Here is a 13748-nt window from a genome sequence, read left to right on the forward strand (position 1 = left end):
TTGATGCTCACAAGGCACATGCCCAGCCCCAAGCCAATCAGATGGGTCTTGGCATGGCCCACTGGGTGGGGAGCACTGGCCTGTGCGGACTGACCCCCAGCACCAGCACCAGCATCATCCCCAGAGCCAGCATCATTGTGACCAGCATTTCTTGAGTGTTTACTGTGTGCCTGCTGCCATCCTGGAGAGCTCTCCCTCTGTCATCTCCATGCCTCCTCTCTGTCACCCCAGCAGACAGATGCTGCTATCATACCCATTTAACAGAGGAGGAAACCAAGGCTCAGGGCTATTGTTACCCAGGATTGCATGGTCTATGTGCACCTCCCCTGCCCCACCCTGTCTTGTGGAAGCCCCTTCCCTTACATCTCCCCAACTAACGCAAGCAGGTTACACCTCAGGGCTTCTGGAAAATGGACCTCAGGTTTGCAGCTGATCTTGGGCAAAGCTCCCCAAAGTAGATTCTTCAAAATTTGTGCTCGCTGGTCCGTGAGCTTGGGCACATGGTGGGGTCAATGAGGTATCCTGTGTTTATTTTGCTCCAAGATGTCCTGCCACTTTTTAGTGTGCAAACATGCCATGTAACTCTCTTAGTAGGAGACAGCATGCAGAGTGACAGAGTCTAGTTGGAGGTGGGAGCCCCAAAATCCATATGGGGAAACTGAGGCTAGGAGAATAATAATGGCAGGAGATAGTCTCACCTGTGATTAATTATGAACCAGGCACTGTTTGAGGTGCTTCACACATATTAAGTCATTTACGTTCAGAGCAACTCATTGAGGAGTATTATTTCTAAACCCCTTGAATAGACGAGGAAACTGAGGCATGTATGCTTAAGTGACATGCCCAAAGCCACTCATCCACTTAGTGGCAAAGTCACCAGGCTGGGCTCTGAACAACTCCACAGCTTCACAGAATCAAAGGGGGCAACATGGTCACGGCCAGCCCCTGTCGTGGCCTGGCAGCATCCAGGGGGCCGGGCGAGGTTCTCTCCCCTCCACTCTAGCACCTTGACTCACCTCTGCCCAGACCTGCTGGAGAAGTCCCGAGCCATCCGCCAGGCCAAGGATGAGTGCAGCTTCCACATCTTCTACCAGCTGCTTGGAGGCGCTGGGGAACAGCTCAAAGGTCAGTGTTGCCCTGTTCTGCCCTACTCAAGGGGGTGTGGTGGGACCCATGTGGGGGCCTCTGGCATCTTGGCCCCGGAGGAGGAAGAAAGCAAGGGCACCACTATGTGTCAGGCATCTATTTTTGTGAGGCTCTGCGGCCTCTGGCTTTTGCTGTGTAGTGTATTCTGTTGCCTCTTGCCCTTTGGTTCCAGCTCTCTCTTGGGTCTTCCTCACGCTTGCTGTCCTGGCTACATGGCCCCTGCCACCTCATGGCTCCTGCCTATCCTGGCTCCATGGCCCTGTGACTCCTGCTCACACTTGCTTCTGAGGCTCCAAGGTTCCCGTTTGCTGTGGCTCCTCTTGCTCGTGGCTTCTACTTACTCCAGCCGGGGTTATGTGGTGACTGGCTTTGCTGTGGCTCCTGCAGCCTCGTGTTTCCTGAGGATCCTGGTTTGTGCTGCTTCTTGGCTCCGGCTGCCTCGGGGCGCCCCTTTCCTCTGGCCCCTGCTAGCCCCTGGTTCTTGGGCACTGACTCCTGCCTGAGAGGCCTCCTGTCTCTCGCTCCCTGCTCTTCTGCCTCTGGCTGCTGAAATGCCCAAGGCTCTGGTTTGTCCCGGCCCCCACTGCCCCCTGGCTTCCTCGTATTCTGGCTCCTTCCAACCCGTAGCTTGTGCCACCTCCTGGCTTCTGCTCCCACGTCACCCTTCCTCACCCAGGTTCCCACTCACTGTGGCTTCTGAAGCCATATGTCCTCTGGTGCTGGCTCCTGCCGCCCCATTGCCTCTCCTGATTTGGGCTCCCTTGGCCCGTTTCTTCTCCTGATGAGTAGCTCCTGCCTGCTCTAGGCAATTCCCTGACTAGAGGATATCTGTGGAAGGAGCAAAGAGGAGTGATCTCATATGTGCTAAACCCCCACTCCACACCTGGCCGTTCCCACCAAACCTGTGAGAACAGGACCCTCACCCATTTGACAGAGGGGAAGTCACTCATCCTAGGGTCACCATCGATGAATCCGGGATGTGAGTCTGACTGCACCACTCACCCTTGACCTTGACCCACACTCATTGTGCCCTGCAGCTGACCTGCTCCTTGAGCCCTTCTCCCACTACCGCTTCCTGACCAATGGGCCGTCGTCCTCTCCTGGCCAGGAGCGGGAGCTCTTCCATGAGACACTGGAGTCCCTGCGGGTCCTGGGATTCACCCATGAGGAAATCACATGTGAGTGAGCACCCTGGAAGACTGGGGGTGGGGCATCATGTGGGCAGCCAGGGGACTTGGCCATTTATGCCATGGTTTATTTGCTCAAGCATTTATTGAGTGACTGCTGTGTGCAGGCTCTGGGGCCACAGCAGGGAATGAGATGGACAGACATCCCTGCCTCAGGAAGAATGACTAAACGAGAACCATAAACCAAACAAATAAGGGATTATGTGTTCTGTTAGAAGATGATGGGGGAAGCAGGGGATACAGCTTTAAGTAGGGGACCAGGGAAGGGTGTACTGAGATGAAGATATTTGAACAAAGGCCTGGAGGGAGTGAGGGAGTGAGCACTGGAGATATTGGGGAAGAACATTCCAGGCAGAGGGAAAGACTGGGGAAGAGCATGCCAGGCCTGTGCAAAGGCCCTGTGGCAAGAAAGGTGTGACATGTATGAGGGATTGAAAGTTCTGCAGTGATTCAGTCTAGGGTGTCACAGAGGGGAGTTAGGAGATGGAACAGCAGAGGCAGGTGGAGTCTCAGACGCCAGCCAAAGGGGCTGGAACATTGTCCCGTAGGCACTGGGGAGCCACGGAAGTGCTGGGAGCAGGGGATGGAGGAAGTCAGCTCTGGGAGCAGAAAGATCCCTTGGGTGCCAGGTGGAGGACATACTGGAGCAGAAGAGACTGGAAAGAGGCTGGGCGAAGGTCTAGGGGAGGCCCAGTACCCTGGCCCAGGGTCTGCTCTGGTTGTAGGCTGGGTGGCCCTGGTGTTAAATACACAGCTCGTCATCTCACATGAGGGCTCTTTACCCTCACCTTTTTTCACCAAACATCATATTTTGACAATGGTTCTGTTTCAGTCCTGTATTAGTTTGCTCTGGCTACCGTAACAAAGTACAAGAAACTGGGTGCCTTTAATAACAGAAATTTATTGTCTCACAGTTCTGGAGGCCAGAAGTCTGGAATCAGAGTGCTGGCAGGGTTGGTTCATCCTGGTGGAATCTGTTCCATGCCTCTCGCCTGGCTTCTGCGGGTTTGCTGGCCATCTTTGGCATTCTTGGCTTGTAGAAGCATCGCCTTATCTCTGCCTTCATATTCACATGGTGTTCTCCCTGTGTGCATGTCTGTGTCCCAAATCCCCTTTTTATAAGGACACCAGTCATACTGGGGCGGGGGTCCACCCTACTCCTGTATGACCTGATCTTAACTAATTAAATCTGCAATGACTCTATTTCCAAATAAGGTCACATTCTGAGGTCCTGGGGGTTAGGACTTCAACATATATTTGGGGGGGGGAGTGGAGGAGGGGAATAAGGACACTATTCAGTCCATAATGAGTACATATAGAGACACCTGTCTTTTTCGAGGCTGTGTAATGTTTTATTGTTTGGATGAACTATGATCCTTTTAACCAAACCCTCAAAGAAAGACCCTTCAGTGTTTCCAGGGCTGAGCTGGGGCCTCTTCTGTGTCTGATTCTCTTCTGGTCTCTGGTGCCTTGGGAAGGTCCCAGAGCTGTTGTTGGCTCCAAGGCTGAATTGGGAGGGCTGGTGGTGGAGTTTCAGCTTGACTGTCTACCCAGGCTGCAAACAGTCTGGCCTCTTTGGGCATATTGACAAAGGGTCTTGGGCCTCCCCCCCCCCCCCGGTACCGTCTACCCCAGGCTGGATTTCCCAGCAACGGTTACGTAATTCCCCAGTCTGCATGTCTCCGCAGCTGGGCAGCTGGCAAACAAATTCAGATCTCACCCACAGTGGGCGCCTGGGCCTCCCAGCCCATTCCCTCAGGCCCCGCCTGGCCTCTTGACACCTGTCAGCTCACATGACCCTTCCAGCGCTCTCCCCACTGTGCAGTGGGCACAGACAGCAGCTCTGATTTTTGCAATTTAGAAACAAAACTTTTGCAGCAATAGATGCAGGTAGTGACATAACCTGAAAATGGATGGTCAAAGGGCATATTGAGAACACCAAGTCTCCCTCACTGCTTCCCTGGCCCTTATCAGTTTCCCACTGTTAAGTTTCCTGTGTCTCCTCTAGAAATATTTTAGGCATACAAGATATAAGAAAAGACACATATGCATATAAGAAAAGACACATGTTACTCGTATTTTTTTAATAAAAGGAGAAAGTCTTTAGCCCCAGGGCTGATGTTCAGCCATGCTGATGAGAAAAATGTGAAGCTAGTTCTCTACTGAAATAAAAAGTTCCTGGACATTATTTGCTACAGGCGGGACCCCTAGCTCCCTGACCTTCCACCTGGGATGCCCCTGGACTTTCCAGATATAGCAACTAACAGATTAACACCTGGCACATCTGGCCCAGGTTGGTCTGTTATGGGCAATACTAAGTGTACTCAGTACTCAGCTCATCTCTCCCATTGTAGGGTGCTTTTTTCCACATCTTTTCCACCAGTGGTGTGTTTTAGTCATAATTCTGCTTCAGTACATATAGATGTCCCTCAGTCCTTTTTGCAGCTGCATAACATTTTATTGTTTAGATGAACTATGATTCTTCCAACCAATCCCTTGCAGACATACCCTTAGGTTGTGATGGAGTTTGGATGTGTTGTCCCCTTCAAAACTCATGTGGAAGTTTGATCTCCAATGTGGCAGTGTTGGAAACTGATTGAGTCATGGGGGTGGATCCCTCATGAATGGATTAATGCTCTCCCTGGGGGAGGGGGGGTAGTGAGTGAGTTCTCGCTCTATTAATTCCCATGAGAGCCGATTGTTTAAAGGACCCTGGCACCTTCTCTCTCTCTCTCTCTTGCTTCCTCTCGCCATGTGATCTGCTTGTACCCTCCAGCTGCCTGCCACTTTCCACCATGAGTAGAAACAGCCTGAGGCCCATGCCAGATGCAGCTGTCCCAGAATCGTCAGCCAAATAAACCTCTCTTCTTTATAAATTACCCAGTTTCAGGTATTCTGTTATAGCAACACAAAACGGACTAATACAGGTTGCTTCCATTCTTTTGTTACTGGAATGATTAAAAAAAAAAAGGGAAGAAAGAAAAAGAAAGCTGCTGTGAATATGCTGTGCTCATGCGTGAACAGATCTGTAGGATCAATTCTTAGAAATGAAATGCTGGGTCCAAGGAGATGTACAATTTTTGCTTTTGTTCAGCTGTAAAATAAAATTTGACAGCTTTATTGAGATATGATTCACATACCATACTGTTCACCTATTTAAAGTATACAGTTCAGTGGGTTTTAGCATATTCCCAGAGTTGTGCACCTGTCATCACAATTAATTTTAGAGCATTTTCAGTAGCCCAACTTGTACCCCTTAGCCATCAGCCCCATCACTACCCCGACCCTGGCAACCACTAACCTACTTCCTGCCTCTATGGATTTGCCTATTCTGGACATTTCGTATAAATGAAATCATTCAATATGTGATTGCTTGTGACTGGCTGCTTTCACTTAGCATCAGGTTTTCAAGGTTCTTCCATGCTGTGACATGTGTCAGTACTCCATTCCTTTTTATTGCTGAATAATTTTGATTTTTATCTTTTTTTTTTTTTTTGTCGTTTTTTTTTTTTTCGTGACCGGCACTCAGCCAGTGAGTACACCGGTCAGTCCTATATAGGATCCGAACCCGCGGCAGGAGCGTCGCCGCGCTGCCAGCGCAGCACTCTACCAAGTGCGCCACGGGCTCGGCCCTGATTTTTATCTTTTTATTATGGAAAAGTTTAAAAGCATATGCAAGCAGACAGCAGGGAGGAATGAATCCCTGGGCACCTGTTGCCAGCTCTAACAATTATGAACTTTTGGTTGCTTATGTTTTATCTCTGCCTCTGGCCCCAGCCCCAACTCAGGTGTGAGTGTTTTGTAAATTGTGGAGAATCAACCTAGTTTCCAGTTGCCCCTGCCATATACTTGGAGTCCTCACATCCGTGCCAGCAACCAAGGTCGGAAGCTTTTTCCTTTTGCTGATGTGGCAGTGGGATGGGATCTCATTACAGTTTTATTTTGTGTTTCACTTGTAAGGAATGGAGCCAGTCACCCTTTCATAGCCTCTTGTTTTGATAAAAGAGGAGACAGAGGGTCAGAGAGGTGGGATGTCCTGCCCTGTGACTCACCTCAATTGAAGAGGAGGAGGAAGCAGAGCTGTGGTGGAATCTAGGTCTGCCTCCAAAGCCAGCCCATGATTCATTCTCAGAAAGGCAGATGGACACCCCGGGGTTGCTCATGGGCAGCCCAGGGCAGAAAGCATTTGGGGCCAGTTGAGGTAGGGCCTCCATCTATCCCCCTCCTCACTTCTTGTCTCCTCCAGCCAGCCCCTAGTGCCATATGCCACACTGAGAAGTTGAGCAAGTAGCCTGGGATGCTGGGAGGTGTGCCAGCCTCTCGTGTGAGGCAGGACTCGACATGGCCAGCCCTACACGTCCACAGGCTGAGGCTTGCTTGTGATGGCTGCTCTGAAGTCATCAGGGAGAGCTAACCGCCAAGTCATCAGGGTATCATATTTACCTGGGTTCTTGGCACAAACGCAGATTCCTAAACCAACTGTAAAAGGCCATTTTAAAGGCTGCTGGGGGAACTTGAGTCTGGACTGAGTCTTAGCTGATATTATGGAATGATCATTACGTTTGTTAGACCAGGTGGTAGGTGACAGCATTGCAGGACTATAAAGACATGTCCTTATTTACTTGTCTTTTGAGATGCATATCAAGTGAAGTGATTAGTAGGGGTGCAGTGATACCATGTCTGGGATTTGCTTTAAAATATTTAAAATAGTCTAGCAAAGTAATGATAATAATAAACAAGAAAGGGGAGATGAGAGAGCAGTATAGTAAAAGGTGTTAAGCCCAGAATTTGAGTGCACAGAGGTTCACAAAACTTTTCTTTTTTTTCAAAGTTCTCCTAAAAAGAAGTTAAATCACACACACACACACACACACACACACACACACACACACACACACACACACACACACACACACACAAGCGTGCACATGCAGTGTGGGTCCTGGGCTGTCTCCCTGAGTATCCACACAGACACAGACACACACACACACACACACACACACACACACACACACATAAAAGTGTCCATATGCAGTATGGGTCCTGGGCTGTCTCCCTGAGTATCCACACACACACACACACACACACACGCAAGCGTGCACATGCGGTATGGGTCCTGGGCTGTCTCCCTGAGTACACACACACACACACGCACACAAGCGTGCACAGACGCACACAAGCATGCACACACACACACACACACGCAAGCATGCACATGCGGTATGGGTCCTGGGCTGTCTCTCTGAGTACACACACACACACACACACACACACACACACACACACACACAAGCGTGCACATGCAGTATGGGTCTTGGGCTGTCTCTCTGAGTACACACACACACACACACACACACACACACACGTGCACATGCAGTATGGGTCCTGCGCTGTCTCCCTGAGTATCCAGTGCAGTAGGTTGGGGTGTGACTCTGTAAATTTTGTTTCAGGTGACTTTGGCCTACATTTTGAGGGATGATGTGGTATTAGTTATAATAGCCCCAAATCAGCAGTTCTCAAAGTAAATGCCTGGAGATGTCAATAGACATTACTCTGGGGGCATAAACAGGTTTTCCTGCTCATCTAAATTTTGGGAAATTCTGGGTTCAACATATTCCCACAGGAGCTCTGAAAACCTTTCCTATGCTACCCTGGTAGGAGATGGGAGGCTGGAATATTCAGCAGTTCACAGAGTTGTATGGCTGGAGAACTCTTTCTCAAGGCTGGGGTTCTTTGGAATACACTTTGAGAAACATTTTCCCAGCCAAGGCCTTCTGTCCTGGGCAATGCTAGGAATATACATGAGTCAGATGCAGGCCTGGCCTTCAAGGAGCTCCCAGTCTGATGGGGGAGACAGATGTGGAGAGAGGGGGTTATGGTCTAGGGCGTTTGTGTGCTGCAATGGGGGTGGCCCAGGCACTGGGAGGCACTGATACAGGGCAGAGAACAGTCGCTGATGTAGGGCAGCATTCTGTTTCCTTGTTAACTCGTTTATTTATTTTTCATGCAATCATTCATTCATGTATTTATTAATATAATTTTTGATTCGTTAATTCCACACACATCGCCTGAGCCTCCGTGGAGGCTGGGTTCTGTGCTGGGCCATGCTGGGGGCAGAGAAGGGTCAGACCCATCCCTGCCCTTGAGACTCTCATAGTCTAACAGCCACAGTAATATTAGTTGTACTTTATTAGTCTCCTACTGTGTGCCAGGCCCTTCCTGTGAATTATTGCTAATTTTCACAGTGGTCCTTGAAGGCAAAATGGTTTCACCCCCATTTTACAGTGAGAAAATCGACACTCTGTGGAGGAAAGGGACTTGCCCCATCATACAGGGGTCAAGTATGGACTCTGCATCTTACCTCCCCTCTTTACCTTGAGCAAGTCAATATCATGAGTATTTCATTTTTCTGAGCCTCAGTTTCCTCATCTCAAAAATGGGACAATAATAGTCACTTTCTTCTAAGTTGTTTTGATTTGAGGAGGCCAGTTATTGACAAAAATTTATTGAGTGCCTTCTGTCTGCTGGGCCGTGTTCCAGGCACTGGGGACATAGCAGGGATCCAAACAGACAACATTCTTGGCCCTGTATTCAGTCATCGGAGGGTTAAAAGCTCAGACTGTTAAGCCAGATAATCTGGGTTCAATCTCAGCTCTGCCTCTTACCCACTGTCTGTTCCTGTACCAGTGATATCCCCTCTCTAGCTTTTCCACCTGTACAGTGGAGATGGTAACAGACCCCAGCTCATGGGGTTATGGTGTGGGTTAATGAGGACACAGTGAGCACAATGGCGGTGTGAGTCTCTAAGGAATTGCTGGCTGTAGAACTCTCTACGATGACAGAAATGCTCTGTTTCTGGGCTGTCCAAAGTGGCCAGTGTGACTGAAAACTGAATTTTAAATTTCGTTTAATGTTACTCAATTTAAATTTAATTTAAATTTGAACGTGGCCAGTGGCTGCCATATTGGATGGTGCAAGTCCAGAGAAGCTGTGATTGTCCCCTTTCACAGAGGAGGACACTGAAGCCCTGGAAGTGTTTGTCCTTCTCATGGGCCTGGATCTTCTCCCCAGCTGGCTGAGCCCGGAGCCCACGCCCTATCCTTGCCGGGCTCCAGAACCCCCACCTCATGCCTTCCTGGCAGGCAGGTCCCCTCAGAAATGTTCCTGGGAGTCTGCCATGAGAGATGGGGCTGCCTGACCCAGGCCCCTGTCCCTCCCCCCAACTCAGGTGCATGTCAAATGTCCCTCCTAGAGGAGCCACCCAACATGCCAGCCCTGAGTTCTCCAAACACCTTGGCCCAGGAGAGGCCCTGGGGCGTGAGACTGGGTGGGAGATGGCCCCCGGTCCTCCTGGAAGCCTCCCAGCATTCCCAGGGCTCCCCAACTCTAAGAGGGCTGAACCAGAGACCACTGAGCCCAGCCTCCCCAGTGTCCTGGTGGGGAAACCAAGGCCCAGGAGGCCACCTGGCTTGCCCAAGGTCACACAGCAAACTCCCCCATTCAATAATGTATCCCCCATTTAGTTAATTCTTTGCCATCTATTCCTAATATATTGATTCATTCAGCGCATGATGTAGTCTGTAGGGCACTGACTATTAGGTGGCACTTGGCTGAGCCCTGATGGCAGGGCAGAAATTTTATTTTATTTTATTTATTTATTTATTTCTAAAAGATGACCGGTAAGGGGATCTCAACCCTTGACTCGGTGTTGTCAGCACCACGCTCTCCCAAGTGAGCCAACCGGCCATCCCTATGTAGGGATCTGAACCCGTGGCTTTGGTGTTATCAGCACCGCACTCTCCATAGTGAGCCATGGGCTGGCCCCAAAATTTTATTTTATTTTATTGTTTTTCTTTCTTTCTTTTTTCTTTTTCTTAAAAGATGACTGGTAAGGGGATCTCAACCCTTGGCTTGGTGTTGTCAGCACCACGCTCACCCAGTGAGCTAACCAGCCATCCCTATATAGGATCCGAACCCGTGGCCTTGGTGTTATCAGCACTGCACTCTCTCCTGAGTGAGCCACGGGCCAGCCCTATTTTATTATTTTTCTTAATAGCTGGAAGAGACCTTATTTATTTGGGTTATTGTTTATTGTTTTAGTTCCCACTTATTTCTCTTTCTGTGGCTGGCTTATTTCACTTAACATAATTTTCTCTAAGTTCATCCATGTTGCTGCAAATGGCACTATTTCATTTTTTTTTTTTATGTCACAGAAGTATTCCATTGTGTAAATAGACCACATTTTCCTTATCTAGTCATTTAGTGATGGAAATTTAGGTTGGTTCCAACTCTTGGTTATTGTAAATAAAGCTGCAGTAAACATGGGGGTTCACGTATCCCTTCAACATGATGATTCCAGTCCTTTGGGTATATATGAAGCAGTGGCATTGCTGGATCGTATGGCAGTTCTATCTGTAGTTGTCCGAGGAACCTCCATACTGTTTTCCATGATGGCTGCACCAATTTACAGTCCTGCCAACAGTGTAGGAGGGTTCTCATTTCTCCACATCCTTGTCAGCATTTGTTATTCTGTCTTTTTGATAGTAGCTAGTCTAACTAGGGTGAGATGGTATCGCAATGTGGTTTTGATTTGCATTTCCCTGACACTCGGAGTGATGTTGAGCATTTTTTCATGTGTCTGTTGACCATTTGTGTATCTTCCTTTGAGAAATGCCTATTCAGCTCCTTTGCCCATTTTTTAATTGGGTTACTTGTTTTTTACTGTTAGGTTGTTTGAGTTCCTTATATATTCTGGATATTAGTCCTTTGTTGGATGTGTAGTTTGCAAATATTTTCTCCCACTCTGTAGGTTGTCTTTTCGCTCTGTTAACTGTTTCTTTTGCTGTGCAGAAGCTTTTTAGTTTGATATGATCACATTTGTTTATTTTTCATTTTGTTGCCTGTGCTTTTGGGGTCATATTCACAAAGTCTTTGCCCATTCCTACTTCCTGAAGTGTTTACCCTATGTTTCTTGTAAGAGTTTTATAGTTTCTGGTCTTATATTTAAGTCTTTAATCCATTTTGAGTTGATTTTGGTACATGGCGAGAGGTACAGGTCTAGTTTCATTCTTCTCCATATGGAGGTCATTTTCCCAGCACCATTTGTGAAGAAGGCAGTTTTTTCCCCAATGTGTGTTCTGTTCTTGTTGCCTTTGTTGAAGATCAGTTAGCTGTAAGTATGTAGGTTGATTTCTGAGTTCTCTATTCTGTTCCATTGTTCCATGTGTCTGTTTTTATGCCAATACCATACTGTTTTGGTTATTATAGCTTTGTAGTATGAAGTCAGGTAGCATTATGCCTCCTGCTTTATTTATTTATTTATTTTTGCTCAGGATTGCTTTGGCTATTCGGGGTCTTTTGTTGCTCTATATGAATGTTAGGATTGTTTTTTCTATTTCTGTGAAAACTGTCATTGGTATTTTGATGGGGATTGCATTGAATCTGTAGATCGCTTTGGGTAGTATAGACATTTTCATAATGTTAATTCTTCCAGTCCAAGAGCATGGAATGTCTTTCCATCTTTTTGTGTCCTCTTTAATTTCTTTCAACGGTGATTTATAGTTCTTGTTGTAGGGATCTTTTATCTCCTTGGTCAACTTTATTCCTAAATATATTATTTTTTTGGATGACGATTATAAATGGGATAGCTTTCTTGATTTCTTTTTCTGTTAGTTTGTTGTTTGAGTATAAAAATGCTACTGATTTTACATGTTGATTTTGTATCCTGTGACTTTACTGAAATTGTTTATCAACTCAAAGAGTTTTTTTGTAGAGTCTTTAGGCTTTTCTATATATAGGATCATGTCACTGGCAAATGGACAATTTGATTTTGTCTTGTCAAATCTGGATGCCCTTTCTTTCTTTCTTTTGCCTGATTGCTCTGTCTAGTATTTCTGATACTATGTTAAATAGAAGAGAGAGTGGGTGTCCTTGTCCTGTTCTCATTCTTAAGGGAAAAGCTTTCATCTTTTCCCCATTCAGGATGATATAGGTGGTGGGTTTGTTGTATATGGCTTTTATTGTTTTGAGATATTTTCCTTCTATACCTAATTTGCTGAGAGTCTTTATCATGAAGGGATGTTGAATTTTGTCAAATATTTTTTCTGCATCTATTGAGGTAATCATCTGGGGTTCGTCCTTGATTTTGTTTATGTGTCGTATCCCATGTATTGACTTGTGTATGTTGAGTCATCCTTGCATCCTGGGATGAATCCCACTTGATCATGGTATATAATTTTTTGTGTGTTGCTGTAGTCAGTTTGCTAATATTTTGTTGAGGCTTTTTGCATCTATGTTCATCAGAGATATTGGCCTGTAATTTTATTTTTTTCTTTTATCTTTGTCTATTTTTGGTATCAGGGTGATGCTGACCTCATAGAATGAGTTCAAAGAGGCCTCAAAGAATGGCCTCTGTTTCAATTTTTTAGAATAGTTTGAAGAGAATTGGTATTGATTCTTCTTTAAAGGTTTGGTAGAGTTCAGCAGTGAAGCCATCTGGTCCTTGGCTTTTCTTTGTTGGGTGACTGCTGATTACTGTTTCAATCTCATTGCTTGTTATTGATCTGTTCATGTTTTCTATGTCTTCTTGGTTTAGTCTTGGTAATTTGTATATGTCCAGAAATTTATCCATTTCCTCCAGGTTTTCAAATTTGCTTGCATATAGTTGTTTATAAATATTCTCTAATGATTCTTTGTATTTCTGTGGTATTTGTTGCAATGTCTCCTTTTCATTTCTGATTTTTGTTATTTGGGTCTCTTCTCTTTTTCTCATTTCATTGTGTCATCTAACTGAGTCTTCTTGTACCTCATTGAATTTCCTTAACATTATTGCTTGGAATTGCTTCTCAGTCATTTCAAGGGCTTCTTGCTCCATGGGGTCTGGTACTTGAGAATTATTGTATTCCATTGGTGATGTCATATTTTTTTGTTTTTTTCCATATTTCTAGTATCTCTATGTTGACATCTAATCATCTGGTAGAGCAGTTACTTCTTCTATTACTCTGGAGTGGGCTCTGCGGAGAGAGACTTCCTCCTGTAGATGTGTTTTATATTGACTATTGAGTGGGGTGTTTTAGTATTGGTTCCAGGTAGACACAGTAGTGTAGTCTCTGTGTAGGTACTTTGGCCGTATTCAGTGTTGGAATTGCGTGTGAGTGCCTCTGTGGCCTAGTCACTGGGGCATTTAGTGATCCCTTGCTGAAGTTGGTGACACTATGTTGATTTGCCCAGGACAAGGGCAAGCTCTTGAGTTCTTGGGAGAAGTGTCTGGGTGCCCTGTCACTCTTTGGCTGGGGTGGGTGGGCCTGTTGGCACCCCAGCTAGCTCCCCTGACCCTGATGGGTACATTGGGTTATACTGGTGCTCCTCAGTTTGAATGGGTGACTTTGGGTGGTTTTCTCTTTTCCTCTTTCCTAC

General features: G+C 46.7%; 1 protein-coding gene across 3 annotated transcripts in view; it reads left to right on the top strand.

Annotated features, from left to right (window-relative positions):
- Positions 1-13748, top strand: part of MYH14 (myosin heavy chain 14) — an 87340-nt gene that overhangs the window by 17646 nt on the left and 55946 nt on the right. For all 3 annotated transcript variants that reach the window (XM_063092200.1, XM_063092199.1, XM_063092201.1), the window contains 2 exons: positions 1027-1125; positions 2184-2324. In XM_063092200.1, the coding sequence (XP_062948270.1) occupies positions 1027-1125; positions 2184-2324 (240 nt within the window). The remainder of the gene's footprint in view (positions 1-1026; positions 1126-2183; positions 2325-13748) is intronic.

Source organism: Cynocephalus volans, chromosome 3 (genome assembly GCF_027409185.1).
Source record: "Cynocephalus volans isolate mCynVol1 chromosome 3, mCynVol1.pri, whole genome shotgun sequence".
NCBI classification, from domain to species: domain Eukaryota; kingdom Metazoa; phylum Chordata; class Mammalia; order Dermoptera; family Cynocephalidae; genus Cynocephalus; species Cynocephalus volans.